The following is an 18,353-nucleotide window of genomic DNA, read 5'->3' as shown; positions in this document are numbered from 1 at the left end:
AGTCTTCAAAATGATTGGCCTCGGGTCAAAAAAAACAATCCAATTATGCAGTCCAAAATCGGCGGAATGGAGGTGAACATGTGGTGGTGTCAAATCCTCAAACAGGGATCCAACGTTGTCTGTCACCGTTGAGCAAGAGGACAATGACAAATGTAATCATTTAGCAGATCCATACATTAAATGAATTTAAAAAAATAACTATTAAATCCCCAATGATCATCACACACCCATCTGGGTGTGGTGAAATTTGTCCTTTGCATTTGTTAGGTCTAAATACTATCAGACATTAAACCACACACTGGAAGGAAGAGGAGAAAAGAACCAGAACAGGTTTACTCGCGAGGAGAACGATAGAGAGAGGAAACTCGGTTACAATCTCCATCAATTCTGAGTTCTCCCTCCACGTGCTCCTCTATTTAATGTTTTGGTTTCCCTGGTTACAGAGGCGTTGCTACACTAAAGGGAGGGGAGATTGTGTCTGTAGCAACGCTGATTAGCTAAGGAATGTAGTGTGGTGTGAATTCGCACTTCATTGTCGGCCCGTGACCCCCGCAGAGTTTGTCCATCTGTTCTCCTCCAGTTGTTGGCCGAGTCGTCCGCGAGCGAGATCAGATAACTCCTGTGGAACAATGCAACTAAACCTTGGCTAGACTTTATCTACTTAGTAAATTAACACGCAATAAGAATGAGTGACTTGTCCTAAACACTTTAACAAACATTGAGTAAATATGGGATAACTTGTAACCATCTATGAACCAAACCTTCAGTTAACTAAAAGGAATGAAGTTTCTTTCAACCAAATAAGAACATTTCGCCTATGCAAATAAGCTCTGCTCATTGTTAGTGAAGGCTTCTTACAGAAACAAAAACACACAGATAACATAAGGACAGGAAGGACACATATGGCTGACAGGGATCAAAAGACTTCCCTGTCACTAAAGAGAAAGAACCTAGATGAAAGGAAAGCCATAAACTCATAAATGACAAGGCTTTACTTAAATTATTCCAACATTTCCCTCCTGTTTATCACATATTTGCTCAATAATCACATCACCAAAAACAACCACTTCTCTCGATTTTCGGCTGTCGGATCACTAGTATGAGCACAAATAAGTTTACACCAAAGAAGGATAAATGTTACGATATTATCATTCGGAAACTCCCAGATCTGGGAAGAAGTCTGTGAACTCAAGTGCAAAAAATGCATCATCATCATCGTTATCATCAACATGCTGGCGTTCAGACATTAGGCATACCCGGGCCATCCTGTCTTCCATGGGCGATATTGCTGTAGTGATAAGACGATTAAACAGAGCACGGAGACATGGAATACAACAACATCCACAAAAGGTGAGTATAGCAGTAATTGAGGACACAAGGGCTTTATACTTCCCAAAGGCAGTCATCCACTTGTTGTGCTCTTTCATCCTCGTGTTGAGGGATTGCAAGTTTGCAATCACCTTCGTCAGGGGCGGTGTCATTGTGGATGAAGGTGCAGCATTGTTCCCTGAACATTGCGCAGACCCTTCCTTTCCCAGACAACAACATAACAAGAGCATTGCGGTTCTGGATTGACATTAGGGAAGGCGTGGCTAGCTGTTCGTGCACCGCCTCAAGTCCCGCTTGTGTCCGTTTGCCCAATTTCTGCATGTTGCAATGGATGTAATTTATCCTGTCAACGTTCTTGTTCATCGTCCACCAGCAGCAAATGGAGGACTCCCATCCCGCTTCAATTTGGTCAATTAATTCTTATTAATCCGGAACTCCTCTGGGGACTTTAATTGCATCAATTTTAGTCAGATCATCGTCGCCTCTCAAATTTGAAGACATTATATTTTTGTTTTTTCCAGCTTTTTCCCAGATCTTGGCATGTCGGTACATATATAATTTTGGTTGACTACATTCTCTAAAAGCAATGGTTTCTTTTCTTTTTCTTCCATTCAACGGATATTATATAGAACACTCTGTCGCACATTTCACAATCAGTAAACAAACTATCCACATTCATTTTCGAGATATTGATTCCATTCTTTAACATCTACAGCAGTTGTTGACAAACTATTATTTCTTTACATAACGTTTTTGCCACGGTTAAGGCCTCCAGTGTTTATTTTGAAGCCAATTCAATCCATTTTTAGAATGCATCTATTATGACCAGGCATTATAACCCTGTGGATTGTGTTAAGCACATGTTAAACAAGCTCTACAAAAAAAAATTTTATAAACGTTTTTGAATATGAATCAAATTCATATGATGTATAAAGCTGACTGAACTGCCCCATTATCCCTCCTCTTGAGCCATGCGACACACAACCATGGCTCAATATTGCTGCCCGCTTGTATAGGTTTTTTGGAGGATAGGTCAGTCTTCTGGTCATTTATAGATACCATTCTCCACTCTTGCTCCTCTTTTCGTCCATAATTGAATTTCAGTCGATGGATTTTGTCGCTGCACATCTTTAAAAATGTTTCAGTAATTTAATCTGCTTCTTCTGTGCATACATTTGAAGCGTCTTTTGCACTACAGCTATGCAGTTCCGTCTGCAAGCTTGTTACGTCTTGGCACCTTATCAGTCTCGTGTGTGCCCTGCACACGTGCATATAGCTATTTTTCGTGCCAATTGGACTGCTACTAGCTTGGTTGTAGTTTCTTTTCAATCATTTTCTCATCGTTTATCACAAGAATCTTAGCAATCTGAATAAAAATCAAAAAGTATGTTTTATTTTACTCAATTGTACGATTTAGAGAATCCATATGTAGTAAAGTGTTGTATTACTACATATGATTTCATCTTCATTTAATTTGACACACCTTTCAAAACGCTTCTCAGTGTCCCAGTGCACACGTTTTGCGTGTGTAACTGGTTGTCTCAACCCGTGTTCCACATCCTAATCTTTCCTCCCTCAAGGTGTCAAACCAATCCACTAATTGGAAAAGATAAAAATCAACAAAATAACCGTCAGTAAATTAGTATAATAGTTAATTGTTGTTGTTTCTTAACTTCAACTCGATCGCTCTCTTATTCTCAAATGTAAAAACTTAAAAGTCTTGACACAACCAATTGACTATTCCCTTTAAATTTAGCTTCGAAATGTCATTATTTTATAATTTTGCTTCATCCAATTCCAGAAAGCAAGTTCTTTCCATCTCTCAAATTTGGTTTCATCAGGGATAGGCATTAATGCAGTGTGGACCAGTTCCTGCCCACAAAAAATTGCTTGCCTTTCTTTTCTTCTTATTTTCACAAAATTGCTTTTGTTTTGCGGTGCAAATCATATAGACTACAATCTAGCAAATTCTTTTGTGCACCTACATTAGCCAATTTTAACACATAACACTGACAGCACACAGACAACACAAAAACTTACAGCAGAGACACAGCTCACAAACGATACAAACAAACAACGCTGCGCAAACGTCATCCTCCTTTGACGTTTTGGTTATACTTTTTTTTTTTTTCTCATCAGTGCCTTTCATCCTTAATGCAAACATTGTCACATTTTCCTTAAGCATCACCCTGCTCCAAATATTCAAACATTCTCTGAGAAACGCAAACTTTCTCTGCTTCATCCGCAGCCATAGCACCCCTCGTGCGAGGGGGGGCGCAGCATCAATGTTGATTGGTCACAGGCTGGCCATTTCCTGCAACAATCATGATGCCGGCCCACCACCCACACGAGCATAGCACAGGCCCATGCGGACAGCCCCGCCCCGCGGCTACGCGCAAGCGCAGGCACGCTTATCAGTCTCACCTTCTCAAAGGGCAGGCCAACTTTGCTGTTGCCCCCTTCATCATGTTCACCTTCAACATCTTTCAGTCTTCTACACAACATTTGCTGTCTTTTATCCTCGTCCTATCAAGCCACCATTCTAGTCACTTCCTGCCACACACGTCTTATTTTCTCTACTTCCACACACTGCTCATCTTAGTTTCTCCAACCACCTTAAACACACCATCATCCACTTCTCAATTTCCCTATTATTGCTCAACAGCCTCCAGAACATTCTCCATGACTGATTTCTTCCATAGAACACACCTCTCACTCGCACTCACACGCACACCCATTCATGAGGATCCTCTGCGCGCACACGCACACACACACCAGCACAAAAGGATGAACGCACCAAGAACACCTTTTTGCTCGTATTACTTGTCAGATTTATTCTCTATTTTACTTTTAGAAGCTATTTGTAATTCCTTTCCATTTATTTTGCAAATTTTAACTTAAGTGTTACTTTGTATTACTTTATCCTATTAACACAAATATCTCCTGTATATTTAAGCTCATTTGTTTTCGTTTTTGTTTGTCTATTACTACTCTTTCCGCATGGAGGAGGTGATTTATGTATACCTCCCGCTATGATCTTTAGTTTTGAATTTGTAGCCTGTGTTTTCTCTACATGCTTCTCTACTTTCTCTAGACCTCCCCCTTCTTCTCTAACTCTCTGTAAATTTTGGTTTTCTCTTGCCTGCCTACTGTTAGGCCCAGTCTCATCATCTTCCTACCTGCAATACAGTGCTTTCTGAGCTCTCTGAGCTCTCTGAGCTCTCTGAGCTCTCTGAGCTCTCTGTCTCTCTGTCTCTCTGTCTCTCTGTCTCTGTCTCTCTGTCTCTCTGTCTCTCTTTCTCTCTTTCTCTCTTTCTCTCTTTCTCTCTTCTCTCTTCTCTCTTCTCTCTTCTCTCTTCTCTTTTCTCTTTTCTCTTTCTCTTTCTCTTTCTCTTTCTCTTTCTCTTTCTCTTTCTCTTTCTCTTTCTCTCTTCTCTCTTCTCTCTTCTCTCTTCTCTCTTCTCTCTTCTCTCTTCTCTCTTCTCTCTTCTCTCTTCTCTCTTCTCTCTTCTCTCTTCTCTCTTCTCTTTCTCTTTCTCTTCTACATCATCAGATGCCTTTGATTTCTTTTTGTTGTTTCGTTTATGGCACCTCTAAGTCCTAATAATTCAGTTGTTTTTAGTTGTGCCTCAAATTTATATATATATTTTTTTAACCCATTTATCGAAATTTCTAAGTTGGTCGAGATCCTGCCTTTCAATTATTTTCCAATCGTTACATTTTAGAGTATCTCGGATATTAGTTTTACTCTTCCCGTTCCCCATTTTAATCAATTTGGTCCCAACTGTAAAACCATAGGGGTTTCTAAAGTCGGGTGTTCCCAGTGGGATAACGAAAAGATCCTGTGGTGATTCTCACTTCGACCAGCGTTCTGGTGGCTGGTGGAGAATCCTTGCCTAATGCGTCCACAGAACCACGTTATGTGTTCCCCACTGCTTTAATATGGAATACTATATCTAGTGATACGTATTCCCATTCACACTCTCAATCACACAGTATTGCGTGACTCTCGGTTTCCCGCGGACTACGCTAACCCTTTAAACGGACCTCTCCGCCGGACACCTCTGTCCTTTTATTTAAACGGACTTCTCCGTTTTGTTACCGTTAGAACGGACCTCTCCGTTTTGTAACTTTTCTTGGACACCTCTGTCCTTTTATTTCAACGGACCTCTCCGCCGGACACCTCTGTCCTTTTATTTAAACGGACCTCTCCGTTTTGGTACCTTTAGAACGGACCTCTCCGTTCTGTCCTAGGACTTTTATAGGGCACGACGAGCCCTCGGCCGCTCATTCTTTTAAAAAACAAAACAAACTCACCCTCTAGTTCTCTTCACCTCTGCACCTCGGATTGCCTTCAACCTTCGGATTCCAGCTGGCGGAGCAGACAGCCAGCCCTTGAAAAGGATTCTAGGACCCCACCTATGGAGGTCCTGCCACGCGCAGTCTTTCTGGATCTCCGCTGCCGCCCGCTGGGATCCTCAGGTGTCTTGGCATCCGGCTCGAAGGACCAAATAAATATTAGGTCTAAATACTATCAGACATTAAACCACACACTGGAAGGAAGAGGAGAAAAGAACCAGAACAGGTTTACTCGCGAGGAGAACGATAGAGAGAGGAAACTCGGTTACAATCTCCATCAATTCTGAGTTCTCCCTCCACGTGCTCCTCTATTTAATGTTTTGGTTTCCCTGGTTACAGAGGCGTTGCTACACTAAAGGGAGGGGAGATTGTGTCTGTAGCAACGCTGATTAGCTAAGGAATGTAGTGTGGTGTGAATTCGCACTTCATTGTCGGCCCGTGACCCCCGCAGAGTTTGTCCATCTGTTCTCCTCCAGTTGTTGGCCGAGTCGTCCGCGAGCGAGATCAGATAACTCCTGTGGAACAATGCAACTAAACCTTGGCTAGACTTTATCTACTTAGTAAATTAACACGCAATAAGAATGAGTGACTTGTCCTAAACACTTTAACAAACATTGAGTAAATATGGGATAACTTGTAACCATCTATGAACCAAACCTTCAGTTAACTCAGTGCTTCTCAAATAGTGGGGCGCGCCCCCCTTGGGGGGCGCCGTGCTATACCTGGGGGGGCGCGTGTGACCCTGGGGAACAGGCTTTTTTTTTTTGCAGTACTAAAATAAAGTGTAATTGCAGATCTTCCCAGCAGGGGGCAGTGGCGCTCTCATTGTTACTTCTGTGACGTTTGCGACAGTGCAACATTTTACGACTTACAAGACAAGTTAGGATAGTCACGGTGGGGAGGGGGGGGGGGGCGCGAATAGTTTTCTTCTTGCTAAGGGGGGGCGTAACAGAAAATAATTGAGAAGCACTGAGTTAACTAAAAGGAATGAAGTTTCTTTCAACCAAATAAGAACATTTCGCCTATGCAAATAAGCTCTGCTCATTGTTAGTGAAGGCTTCTTACAGAAACAAAAACACACAGATAACATAAGGACAGGAAGGACACATATGGCTGACAGGGATCAAAAGACTTCCCTGTCACTAAAGAGAAAGAACCTAGATGAAAGGAAAGCCATAAACTCATAAATGACAAGGCTTTACTTAAATTATTCCAACAGCATTTAACCCATCCCCATGTGATTTTGATCCATCCCCTGAGGGAGAGGGGAGCAGTGAGCAGCAGCGGTGCTGCGCTCGGGAATCATTTTGGTGATTTAACTCCCCAATTCCAACCCTTAATGCTGAGTGCCAAGCAGGGAGGCAATGGGTCCCATTTTTATAGTCTTTGCTATGACCCGGCCAGAGTTCAAACCCACAACCTTCCAGTCTCAGGGCGGACACTCTACCACGAGGCCACTGAGCTGGTGAGCCACCATTGAGACAAGGCTGTGACCAGCAATCATTCACATTCTCGTCACATCTCCTTCCTCCAGATGACATTTAGGATTGGAATTAAATAAAGTTATTACTGCCAAATTGAAATTGAAAAATCCTCTCACTCTAGCCTCTGCCTATATTTCAGACTCCTGAGAAGGAAAGGTCATTGACACATCCTCAGGCTATGCTCTAGTACCAGTCAAATGTTTGGAAACATTTTTCAGTAACAGCTTCCAATTATAATTTCATCATTAATTTTATCAAGTAAGTACAATAATAAGTTGTCGAAGGAAAATAAGAAGAGTGCTTCAAGTAACATTTAGGTTTTCAACTGCAGTTTGTCTATCTGATCACTGACACATGACTAAACAAAAATCTGACGTGACGTCATGTCATCGCGCTCTAGTACGTAGTAAATAAATAGATAAATATATGAATTAATAAATATGAGACTGACTAGTGAGATTACGCCTCATTGTTAATAATTAGCCAGTAATATCCGCCCTCGTCCCTCTTGTATATTATCCCGTATAGTATCTCACCTCATATTTACCTGATTGCACTGTACCTAGTGCTCAATATTCTTTTCTCTCTGCACTTTACTGCTTTTTGTACTTCTGGTTGGATGTCAAAGTTATTTTCGCTGTACTGTACTTGTGCTGTCCATTGACAATAAATTTGAGTCAAATCTAATTAAACGTGAATGTCAACAAGGCTAGACAGTAACTGTCGCCCATGCTGAAATGCTTTGCAGTCACCAAAGATTTCCAACTATTGAGATGAGGTTTACTAAGCAAGATGCTAATGCTAATCCTTTCTAGTTAGTAAAAAGTGTTTCCACAGAAGGGAAAACCAATGCATGTGCATTGAAAATAAGACACAGCTTACTCAATTGTCAATTTTAATGAGGCTGACTTTTTTGTCGCCAAACCTTGTGCCATGTCGAGCAAGATACAGTATTTCTTCGTTTATCGCGGATAATTGGTTCCAAAAACCACCCGCGATAAGTGAAATCCGCAAAGTACGGTCACCCTCTCGTCTGTACAATTTTTTTTGTGTCAAATACAAAACCATTTAAATGCATATTTTATTATTAGAACATTAAATAATTGTTTCAAACACGTAAATAATACATTAATAGTATAAATAACATGCAGAAAATGTATAAATTCTTAAAATATAAATATTATACGTGCGTGCGTGTAACATGTTAACAAGAAGTACTGGGCAGGCTAACGAGTTAGCGGAAAGATGCTAATTTGCGATCGTGCTAACAGGAAAACGGACCTCTAAAGGAATTACATCACATCATTACAACATCTGGAGCAATACTACATTGTCCTAAAGGTTAGACATATGTGATCGTTCATTTCTCTTGTTAGGAGACCCACTTACATCGTCAATGACTCTATCACTGTAACCAACATATGTACACGAACGTAAAACCGGAAGTGGTCAATATAAATCACCCTACCTCAAATCAAAGCACGGCTGGATAACATAAATAACATGGAGATTTCTTAACACATACTGTAAATATGTTTTTAGAACAACTTTTATTATATTTTTTTATAACAAGGTACAAAGGTACATACTGTAAATATGTTTTTAAAACTCTTATTATTATAAAAAAAATATATATAAAACAAGGTACAGCACTGTAAATGTGTTTTTAGAACTCTTATTCTTATTATCTGTCAGGTCTAAGTACCATCAGACATTAAACCACACGTTGGAAGGAAGAGGAGAAAAGAACCAGAACAGGTTTACTCGCGAGGAGAACGATAGAGAGAGGAAACTCAGTTACAATCTCAATCAATTCTGAGTTCTCACTTCACGTGCTCCTCTATTTAAGTTTTTGGTTGCCCTGAGATCAGATAACTTGAATTGCCGCTTTCCTGTGGAACAATGCAACTAAACCTTTGCTAGACTTTATCTACTTAGTAAATTAACACACAATCATAAGTAACTTGTCCTAAACACTTCAACACACATTAAGTAAATGTAAGGTAACTGGTATGCAGTTCCTTAAACAAACATTGAGTAAATATAGGATAACGTGAACGCAACTACTTCAAACTGTATATAAAACTTCACAAAGAAAAACAGTTCTGACCAACAACAATCTATGAACCAAACCTACAGTGAGATAAAAGGAATGAAGTTCTTTGAACCAAATAAGAACATTTCGCCTATGCAAATAAGCTCTGCTCATTGTTGGTGAAGGCCTCTTACAGGACCAAAAACACACAGATAACAAAAGGAGAGGAAGGAGACGTATGGCTGACAGGGATCAAAAGACATACCTGTCACTTAAGAGGAAGAACCTAGATAAAAGGAAAGTCAAAATGTAAAGACAAGGCCTCCAGGTCTGGCAGGCCAAGGCTTCACTTAAATTATTCCAACATTATCACCATTTTTTTTATAAAAAGGTACAAGTGTACGCACCGCAATTGTGTGGGCACTCCTTGCCTTCTGCTGCCGTGTGGGCAAGTTTTGTGCCAAAATTCCTCAATTTAAACATTTTATTTTGACTTGTAAATTTATTTTTAATTTGGAAAAAAAATCCGCGTTGTAGTGAAACCGTGATAAACAAACCGCAAAGTCAAAGTCAAAGTCTGCTTTATTGTCAACATCTTCACATGCCGAGACACACAAAGAGATCGGAATTACGTTTTCCCTATCCCACGGTGACAAGACATATTACACGATAGACATACAAGTAAACGACGCAATATAAAAAACAAGAAGGCACAACAATAAATAATAAGAGTAACAATAAATAATAAATAAATAGATAACGCCAGTGTGCATACAGACAGTAAAAGTACAGGACGCTACGCAGAACGGGGAAGCGAGTTCAGGATCCTGACAGCCTGGAATATGAAGCTGTTTGAGAGTCTGGTGGTGCGGGAGCGCAGGCTTCTGTACCTCTTCCCAGAGGGCAGAAATTCGAACAAAGAGTGAGCGGGGTGACTCACATCACTCACAATCGTGGTCGCCTTGCGGGTGAGATGGGAGGTGTAAATGTAGCAAGGGATTACTGTACTCTATCCCCAATTGCTCCTGATGCTGCGTCATCAGTGGGTGAATGACAGCCTTAACAGGTGGAAAAGCAAAAGACCATTTACCATCCCTGCAGTACACTTAACTAATGAAGTTTTTCCATATGTGTTGTGTTACCCGGAGTTGAATGTGTGTCATATTTAGTAATCACTTTTTTATTTATTTTTTAAATAAGCAAACCAAGACTTTAAGTTGCGTGTGAAATAGTAAAATCCAGGACAACTCCCTGCTTTAAATGGTGATTCCAGGTGCTATTGCTTGGCACTTAATTGTTACTCTATGTGGGTTGCGCCAGTCACACTCCACGGCATACAACCAATACAAATTTTCTATGTCCAATTTACTCAATGCATGTTCGTTTTTCGGTTAACTTTGGGGTGACTTTGTACCGTTTCTGGACATGTTTGATGTTTTCATGTGTTGCATCTAAAGACGGAGCATGAAAAAAACACTTGGGTGGTGTTATTTCAAGAGGATTATTAAAACATGCAGGTCTAAATAGCACTATCCTGGAGTTTCTCACTTATTTCATATGGGCGAGATAAATCTTTTTTAGGTTCTTGTTAGAATGTCCATTCTGTTGCTCATTGACTCCCATCATAAATCAAAATGTTCTGTAAACTTGATGTTATCAGAATCAGCTTTATTGGCCAGGTTTGTGCATGCCAAACAAGGAATCTGACTCCGGTTGATCTTTGTACAACATTTAAGTGACTAACAACATTCAGGTGACTAACAATATTTAAGTGGCAAGAGCAGGATGTTATTGCACAGCAATGACTCTGAGACTCTAAGAGTGAGTTCATCAGAGCGACAGCCTGGGGGAAGAAGCTGTGTCTGTGTCTGCTGGTTTTGGCGTACCGAGCTCTATAACGCCGTCCGGAAGGGAGTAGGTCGAACAGACTGCAACCTGGGTGAGAAGGGTCTGTAGAGATGTTACTTGCCCGTTTCCTGGTCCTGGACAGGTACAAGTCCTGGATAGATGGGAGGTTGATTCCAATTATCTTCACTGCAGACCTGATTGTCCGTTGCAGTCTGTGATTGTCTTGTTTGGAGGCCGATCCAAACCAGACAGTTTTTAACAAACTTTTTTTCCTCTTAAAATTGAATTGTTGCATTGAACATTTGCTTTTGATTTGGCAAGCATTGAACAAGCGTTGAACAGTGTTGAAGCTTGAATGAGTCTTTGTCACTCATGGAGCTATGGTGAACGTTTTTTGGGCTTTAGCTACAAGCAAAGAAACCGCATAAGAAGCCTTCAGGGCTTTGGCTGATGTAGCGGAGGCTTTTCGCATTGTGTCTCGGGATGACTTGAAGTCAGAAAGTTTCCTCCTGAAGCCCTCCGGTGGCTTACCAACATGGCATCCGTGTTTTGTGGTGAGATGCCGCTGGAGATGTGCCGGCTTCATGCTAGCGTTGGCTAATTTCTCCCAGCAAAAAAAGCACAGCACTTTGGGTGGGTTACAACTTGTGGATGTAAATCCCATCAAACAATAGTCTTCCACGTACTGTCGGTACTTTGTCGGCAATGGTTTTGCCTTCATTTGTACTTGTTTGTCCGTGTTTTCAACAGCAGCATCGCTGCTACGCTTTAGCCACATCTCCATGTTAGAGTGCGTCTTCAAGGCAACCGGAGGTGACTGCTATTGGTTTGTGGAGAGTCCGTTTATTAAGGATTAAAATTGAATAATGAATACTGAATACATTTGTATTTCATCAAACTTTTTATAACTAATTCTGAAGACTTACTGTTTTTTTTTTTTTTTAATACCGGTATATATTTTTGTAAAATCTCACGTACCCCCTGGAGTACCCCTATTTGAGAACCACTGGTGTAGAGAGAGAAGAGCAGTGGGGAGAGGATGCACCCCTTGGGGGAGCCAGTATTGGTCGTCCGGGTGTCGGATTTGATGGTCCCCAGCCTCACACGCTGTCTCCTGTTGGTGATCCACTGACAGGTGAAGGCAGGCACCGCGAGCTGGATGAGCTTTTGGTGGAGGATGTCCGGAGCGATGGTGTTGAACACCACAAATAGGATCCTGGCGTACGTCCCTGGGGTGTCTAGGTGGCGCAGGATTTAGTGCAGCCCCGTGTTGACCGCATCGTCCACCGCCCTGTTTGCTTGGTAGGCAAACTGCAGGGGGTCGAGCAGGGGGCCCGCTCAACACTCGCCTCTCAAAGGATATCATGACCACAGATGTCAGGACGACAGTTCTGTAATCATTCAATCTTGTGATGGCGGGCTTCTTGGCCACCGGTACGATGGTGGAGCTTTTGAAGCACAAAGGCACTTCACATAGCTCCAGGGAACGGTTGAATATCCGTGCAGAGGTGGGTGCCAGTTGTTCAGTACAGACTTTCAAGTAAGAGGGAGACACGCCGTCTGGGCACCGTGCCTTCCTGACCTTTCGTATCCAGAACATCTGACACACCTCCTCCTCGCGGATCTGAAGTGTGGGCACGGCTTCTGAAAGCGAGTAGGTGATAATGACGATAGAGGTTTTAACAGGGACGTTGTGGGGGGAGGTGTGTATGTTAATTGGAGGTCCTATTGCGTGGTTGGACCATTCAAACCTGCAGTAAAACCTGTTTGGCTGGTTTGCAAGCCTGGGTTCTCCACAGGACGGGAGGTTGGTCTCTTGAAGCCCGTGGTGCTCTGCAGGCCTTTTCACACTGATGAGGGATCAGGATCGGCAGAGAAGTGTCTCTCCAAACTCTGTTCATAGCTCCTCTTAGCTTTCCTGAGCTCTCGGGTCAGTGTGTTCGTGGCCTCGGCGACTCGCGAGCATTCGCCTGCCCGCCGCGATGGCATCTTACGAAAATCGGCTTGCCTCTGTAAACCTAACTGGCATCACTGATGCGACAACATTGGCCTTATTTTCAAAGTCTGCTTTATTGTCAATCCCTTCATATGTCAAGACACACAAAGAGACCGAAATACCGTTTCCTCTATCCCACGGTGACGAGACATAGTACACGATAGACATACAAGTAGACGACACAAAATAAAAACAAGAAGGCACAAACAATAAATAATAAATAATAAATAAATAATATGAGTGATGAATAAATAATAAACAAATAACACAATAATAAGAGGAGCAAAACTGAGCCAGTGTGCATACAGCAGACAGTAAGCATAGCGCAAAGTACAGGACGCTACGCAGAAAGGAGGAGAGAGTTCAGGATCATAACAGCCTGGAGTATGAAGCTGTTGGTGAGTCTGGTGGTGCGGGAGCGCAGGCTCCTGTACCTCCTCCCAGAGGGCAGAAGATCAAAGAAAGAGTGAGTGGGGTGACTCACATCACTCACAATCGTGGTCGCCTTACGGGTGAGATGGGAGGTGTAAATGTCTTTCAAGGAGGGGAGTGAAGCACCAATAATCTTACCAGCCGTGTTCACTATGCGCTGCAGGGCCTTCATGTTGTAGTCAGTGCAGCTGCCACCCCAAACAGCAATACAGCTGGAGAGGACACTCTCAATGGTGCCGCGGTAAAACGTAGTCATGACGGCCGGAGGAGCGCTCGCTCGCCTGAGTTTCCGCAGGAAGTACAGGCGGCGCTGGGCCTTCTTCGCCAGTGACGTGGTGTTGGTGGACCAGGAGAGATCCTCACTGATGTGCACCCCCAGGAACCTGGCGCTGCCCACTCTCTCCACCACAGCACCGTCGATGGTCAGCGGCAGGTGTTGGGTGTGACCCTTCCGGAAGTCAACAACAATCTCCTTGGTCTTGTTGACGTTCAGCAGGAGGTTGTTGTCCCTGCATCACGTGGTCAGAAGGCCAACCTCCTGTAATGAGCAGCATTTTGGCGCTACTTTCGTCACATCATTTCTCCTTTTTAACTTAACTTACGCGGAGAACTAAGTGTTTTGACTCCACCACAATGTGAATTTGCGATTGGGTTTTCATCACTTGTAGACAAGTTATTTAGTTAAATAGATGTGGGAGTATATATACGTATATATATATCATCGCCCCCCCCTCACATTTGCCATTCTCATCCCTGTTTATATATTTGTCATATGTTTTGATTATAATTTATCTTTCACAATTCATTTCCAAAAGATAGGCATTATGAGTGTTCTTTGATAAGATATGTGGTTTTAGATATATGTTGCAAAAAATTAACAGTTTTCATTAAAAGGAAAAACTCCAGATTTGATTGTGGCATTTTGATGTATTACATTCACCTTGGTAGCCCACCAAGCAGGAATATTTTTTTAACAAAACTGTTGAAATACAGTGATGAAATTAATGGTTTTGGGGTTGCCATACTGTCAAAATCCAGGAGTTTCCAGGAGCCCCCTCCGGGGCGTTGCCCGTGGGGGCCTGTGCCCCCTGGCCCCCCTGCGGGCCCTCTAATGGGGGCATGCGGCTCCCAGACCCCGGCTACTTTTCAGTGGTTTTTCACATTTGCCGTTCTCGTCCCTGGTATCAGTTTAACTGCCATTTGCAATGACATTCACAACAGATAATCATTTCCACACACAATTACGGCTGGAGCTCTGAGTTTAATTCAAAATAAAACAATGAAATTAAATAAATAACTGTTGTGTGTTTTGTCTGTTTTTAGGTCTTTTCTGACTTGAGCGGGACAGTGCACAGCATTGTTCTAACGTCAGGAACATTGGCGCCAATGGCATCCTTCTCCTTGGAACTTGGAGTAAAATTTTCTGTTCAACTGGAGGCCAACCATGTCATCAACAAATCTCAGGTCAATATAGTGTGTTTGTAATTCAATTTAATTGGATTTTTCTCAAAAAGTTAAACAATTTATAACATGTCCCAAACGTCACTATCAGGGAAGTACTGGGCCAGAAATCTGCCTCTGTAATTTGTGCCCTCTGGTGTGCACAACTCAAGACTAAACATTTTATGTTCCTTTTACCATACACCGAAGCCCCAAATACTAACCAATGGCAACATGACAATGTTTTTACGTCTAACCATGTTCGTAATATACTGTACCATGTACCGCTATAGCATGTCACCTCTACACATCTCTACCATTTTGGTAGGTGCTCAGCAAAAATCAAGGCAACGTCCATGGACCAACAGTTACACCAAGACTCTGTAGCAAAAATTTTCAGAAAGGAACTCACACAAGATCAGATGTTTAAATTGTCCAAGGAATTATCTTCCGTCCCCCAAAAATCTGTGAATATTTTCAATTTACAAGTGGATTTGTTTAAACATTTCTGTACAATAAAATTGAAAAAAAAATCTGAATATCCCAAATGCACAATTCAAGTCAAAAAGTGCCTTCTGCCCTCAAGTGTCTGTCCGTCAGTCCTTCCATCCGTTCTTCCACCTATCCATACATACATCCACTGCTTATCCGGAGTTGGGTCACGGCGGCAGCAGCTTCAGTAGGGAAGCCCAGACTTTACTCTCCCAGCCACCTCGTCAGGCTCATTCTGGAGAAGCCCATGGAGTTCCCTGGCCAGCCGGGAGACAGTCTCTCAAGCGTGTTCTGGGTCATCCCCAAGGCCTCCTTCCAATGGGACATGCCTGGAAACCCTCCCCAGGGAGGCGTCTAGGTGGCATATGCTTTTTGCATATGCTTTAAATCGACAGTAGCTAAGCATACATAAGTATATTCAAACCACCAATAATATACCAATTTCCAAAGATAAAACAAGGCAGTTGTGATTACTTCTGCAATCAAGTCTAATTCTATCATCAATCTGTACCTTTTGGAGTCAGGTCAGTTTTTTATACAGATACTCCTCTTTTCTCCAGTTTTGACTCTGTGTTTGGAAAGGGGAAAAATATTAAAAATCTTATTTGACAACTCATCCATTAACCATTGTTAATCACATTACACAACACAATTTTAACTTTTGAAATGCTTTGCCTTAGAGTTCCAAGGTCTGGTGAGCATTAAACAAAGTTAGGTGCACATTTTAATGACATAATTGTTATAGCAGATAGAAACCTACCTTTACACTAGCCACTCCTTGAGCTAAATCTGGAGTCACAAATCACTACATGGGTAGAAAAGTGAAGTTACATCTTTGACATGCCATCAGAAAATCTCACGTTTGTGAGCTATACTTACTGTTTGATCTTGTTTTTGTTTTTTTATATTAGCCATGGCGATTTTTGAAAGTGAGCTGCTGACATCTGCAAAAGCAATGCTATTATTTACATTAGTTTTAAATTCACATATAAATTGTAAATGCATACAGCATAACCTCTTGTCAAAAATAACATTTGCAAGCTACATCTTAAGTGCAACTTTGCAATTGATTGATAATGAAATGGGCAAACTTTGCAGGACAAAACAACAATTCTTATTGAAATACTTGAAGACTCACCTCTAAGCAGCCTTTCTTAGTGTCTTTCTGGAGTGATTTTGTCCATAAGACCCAACAGTCGTCAACTTAAACTCCAACAAACACATAGGAAAACTTTACTTTCTCCGCACACTTCTTGTTTTGTTTTACGGTGGCACACAATTTATGCACGTTGCTGTCTCCTAGTGGGAAGTTATCGAGTTGTTTTTACTCTAAAATTGATCTCCGTCCATGGGTTATATTTAAGATTTAAAACAAAGCAATATAACATTTCTACATTATTTATATAACTTACATCTGGTTTAGAGTTTAATATTTTATCTTTGATGGATTTAATTTTGTCGTCTATATTTGGTCTCTGCAACAACCAATTATAGACGCGTCTAAATATGGTTACAAAAATAACCACAGTTTACACAGATCAATGGTTGTTTCAAACAAAGCAATACAACTTTGTACATTATTTCTAACACTTACAGCTGGTTTAGAGTTTAATATTTTGAAATATGATCATATTTGTTGGATTTATTTATGTCTTTATTAGACCTATGTATAGCCAAATTATAGACTTGTCTAAAATCAGTCTACACATAGACAAGACGTCTAAAGACGTCAAGTGCGCAGTGGGAATGGTAGATTTCCAATTAAAACATACATCGTTCATACTTCGCTGATTTTCACCTATCACAGGTGGTCTTAGAACCAATTATTAGGGATTACTGTGTATATACTTACAGTATACAGTATAGTATATACTTACAGTATATACTGTGTATATTATATTGTCTATATTAGGTCTATGTATAGCCGAATTACAGACTCGTCTAAAATCTACAGCATAATCATATACAGTATATATGTGTATACTGTATGAAAAATATGGTTGATTTATGCACTGGTGGGGTAGTGCACAACACTGGTCAGTCTGGTTAGGACAGGGGTCGGCAACCCGCGGCTCCAGAGCCGCATGCGGCTCTTTAGGACGCCCCTAGCGGCTCCCTGGAGTTCTTGCAAAAGTGCGTGAAAATGGAAAAACATGTTTTTTTTGTTTTGTTTTTTTAAATATGGTTTTTAGATGGTAATCATGACACAAACATTCTTGTGCTGTAGAAAATATATGTACTGTCATTTTTGGACGATAAGTCGCTCCGGAGTATAAGTCTCATCAGCCATAAAATGCCCAAAAAAGTGAAAATAAAAAACATATATAAGTTGCTCCGGAGTATAAGTCGCATTTTTGGGGGCAATTTATTCGACAAAATCCAACACCAAGAACAGTCATGAACGAGCAACAACAGGCTAAACGATACGGTATGCTAACGTGACAAACACAAACGAGGAGCGGAGAACGGCCCTGACGTAACATTCAGTTATTTAAAAAAAATTATTACATAAATAACACGTTAATAAAACCATCTGTGTCACTCGAATTCATTAAATCCATCAAGCGTCCTTTGTCAACAATGCGTGCGCGCCGCTGACGGCTCTTGCAGTTCAAAATATTCCACAGGCCCATATAACGATTGTATTGATCTCCCTGTGCGTTATGTACTTCGTGTACGTTGTCACAGTTCATCAGCCAGCCAAACTCATGTATAGAACACGTGAGCCAGGATTCAGAGCGTCTTGCTCCCTTTATTTCTGTTCAGCGTTAAACACGAGTGAAACTGCAAGTAAAACAACAAACAGTTTCTACTATGAATATTCTTATCTTACAAACAATAATAAAGTTAGTTTTAGGTTTATTTACCTGACATGTATCGGCGGATTCTTCCGCCTTCATCAGAGTGTCACTGATGTGGTTGTGACGCGTCTTTATCA

The 18,353-nt window shown here is 41.4% G+C and overlaps 1 protein-coding gene across 5 annotated transcripts in view; it reads left to right on the top strand.

Annotated features, from left to right (window-relative positions):
* Positions 1 to 18,353, top strand: part of brip1 (BRCA1 interacting helicase 1) — a 189,684-nt gene that overhangs the window by 57,558 nt on the left and 113,773 nt on the right. For all 5 annotated transcript variants that reach the window (XM_061280150.1, XM_061280153.1, XM_061280149.1 and 2 more), the window contains one exon: positions 14,807 to 14,947. In XM_061280150.1, the coding sequence (XP_061136134.1) occupies positions 14,807 to 14,947 (141 nt within the window). The remainder of the gene's footprint in view (positions 1 to 14,806; positions 14,948 to 18,353) is intronic.

This window comes from Syngnathus typhle, linkage group LG6 (assembly GCF_033458585.1).
Source record: "Syngnathus typhle isolate RoL2023-S1 ecotype Sweden linkage group LG6, RoL_Styp_1.0, whole genome shotgun sequence".
Classification (NCBI taxonomy): Eukaryota; Metazoa; Chordata; class Actinopteri; order Syngnathiformes; family Syngnathidae; genus Syngnathus; species Syngnathus typhle.
This window is presented reverse-complemented; position numbering and strand designations above follow the sequence as displayed.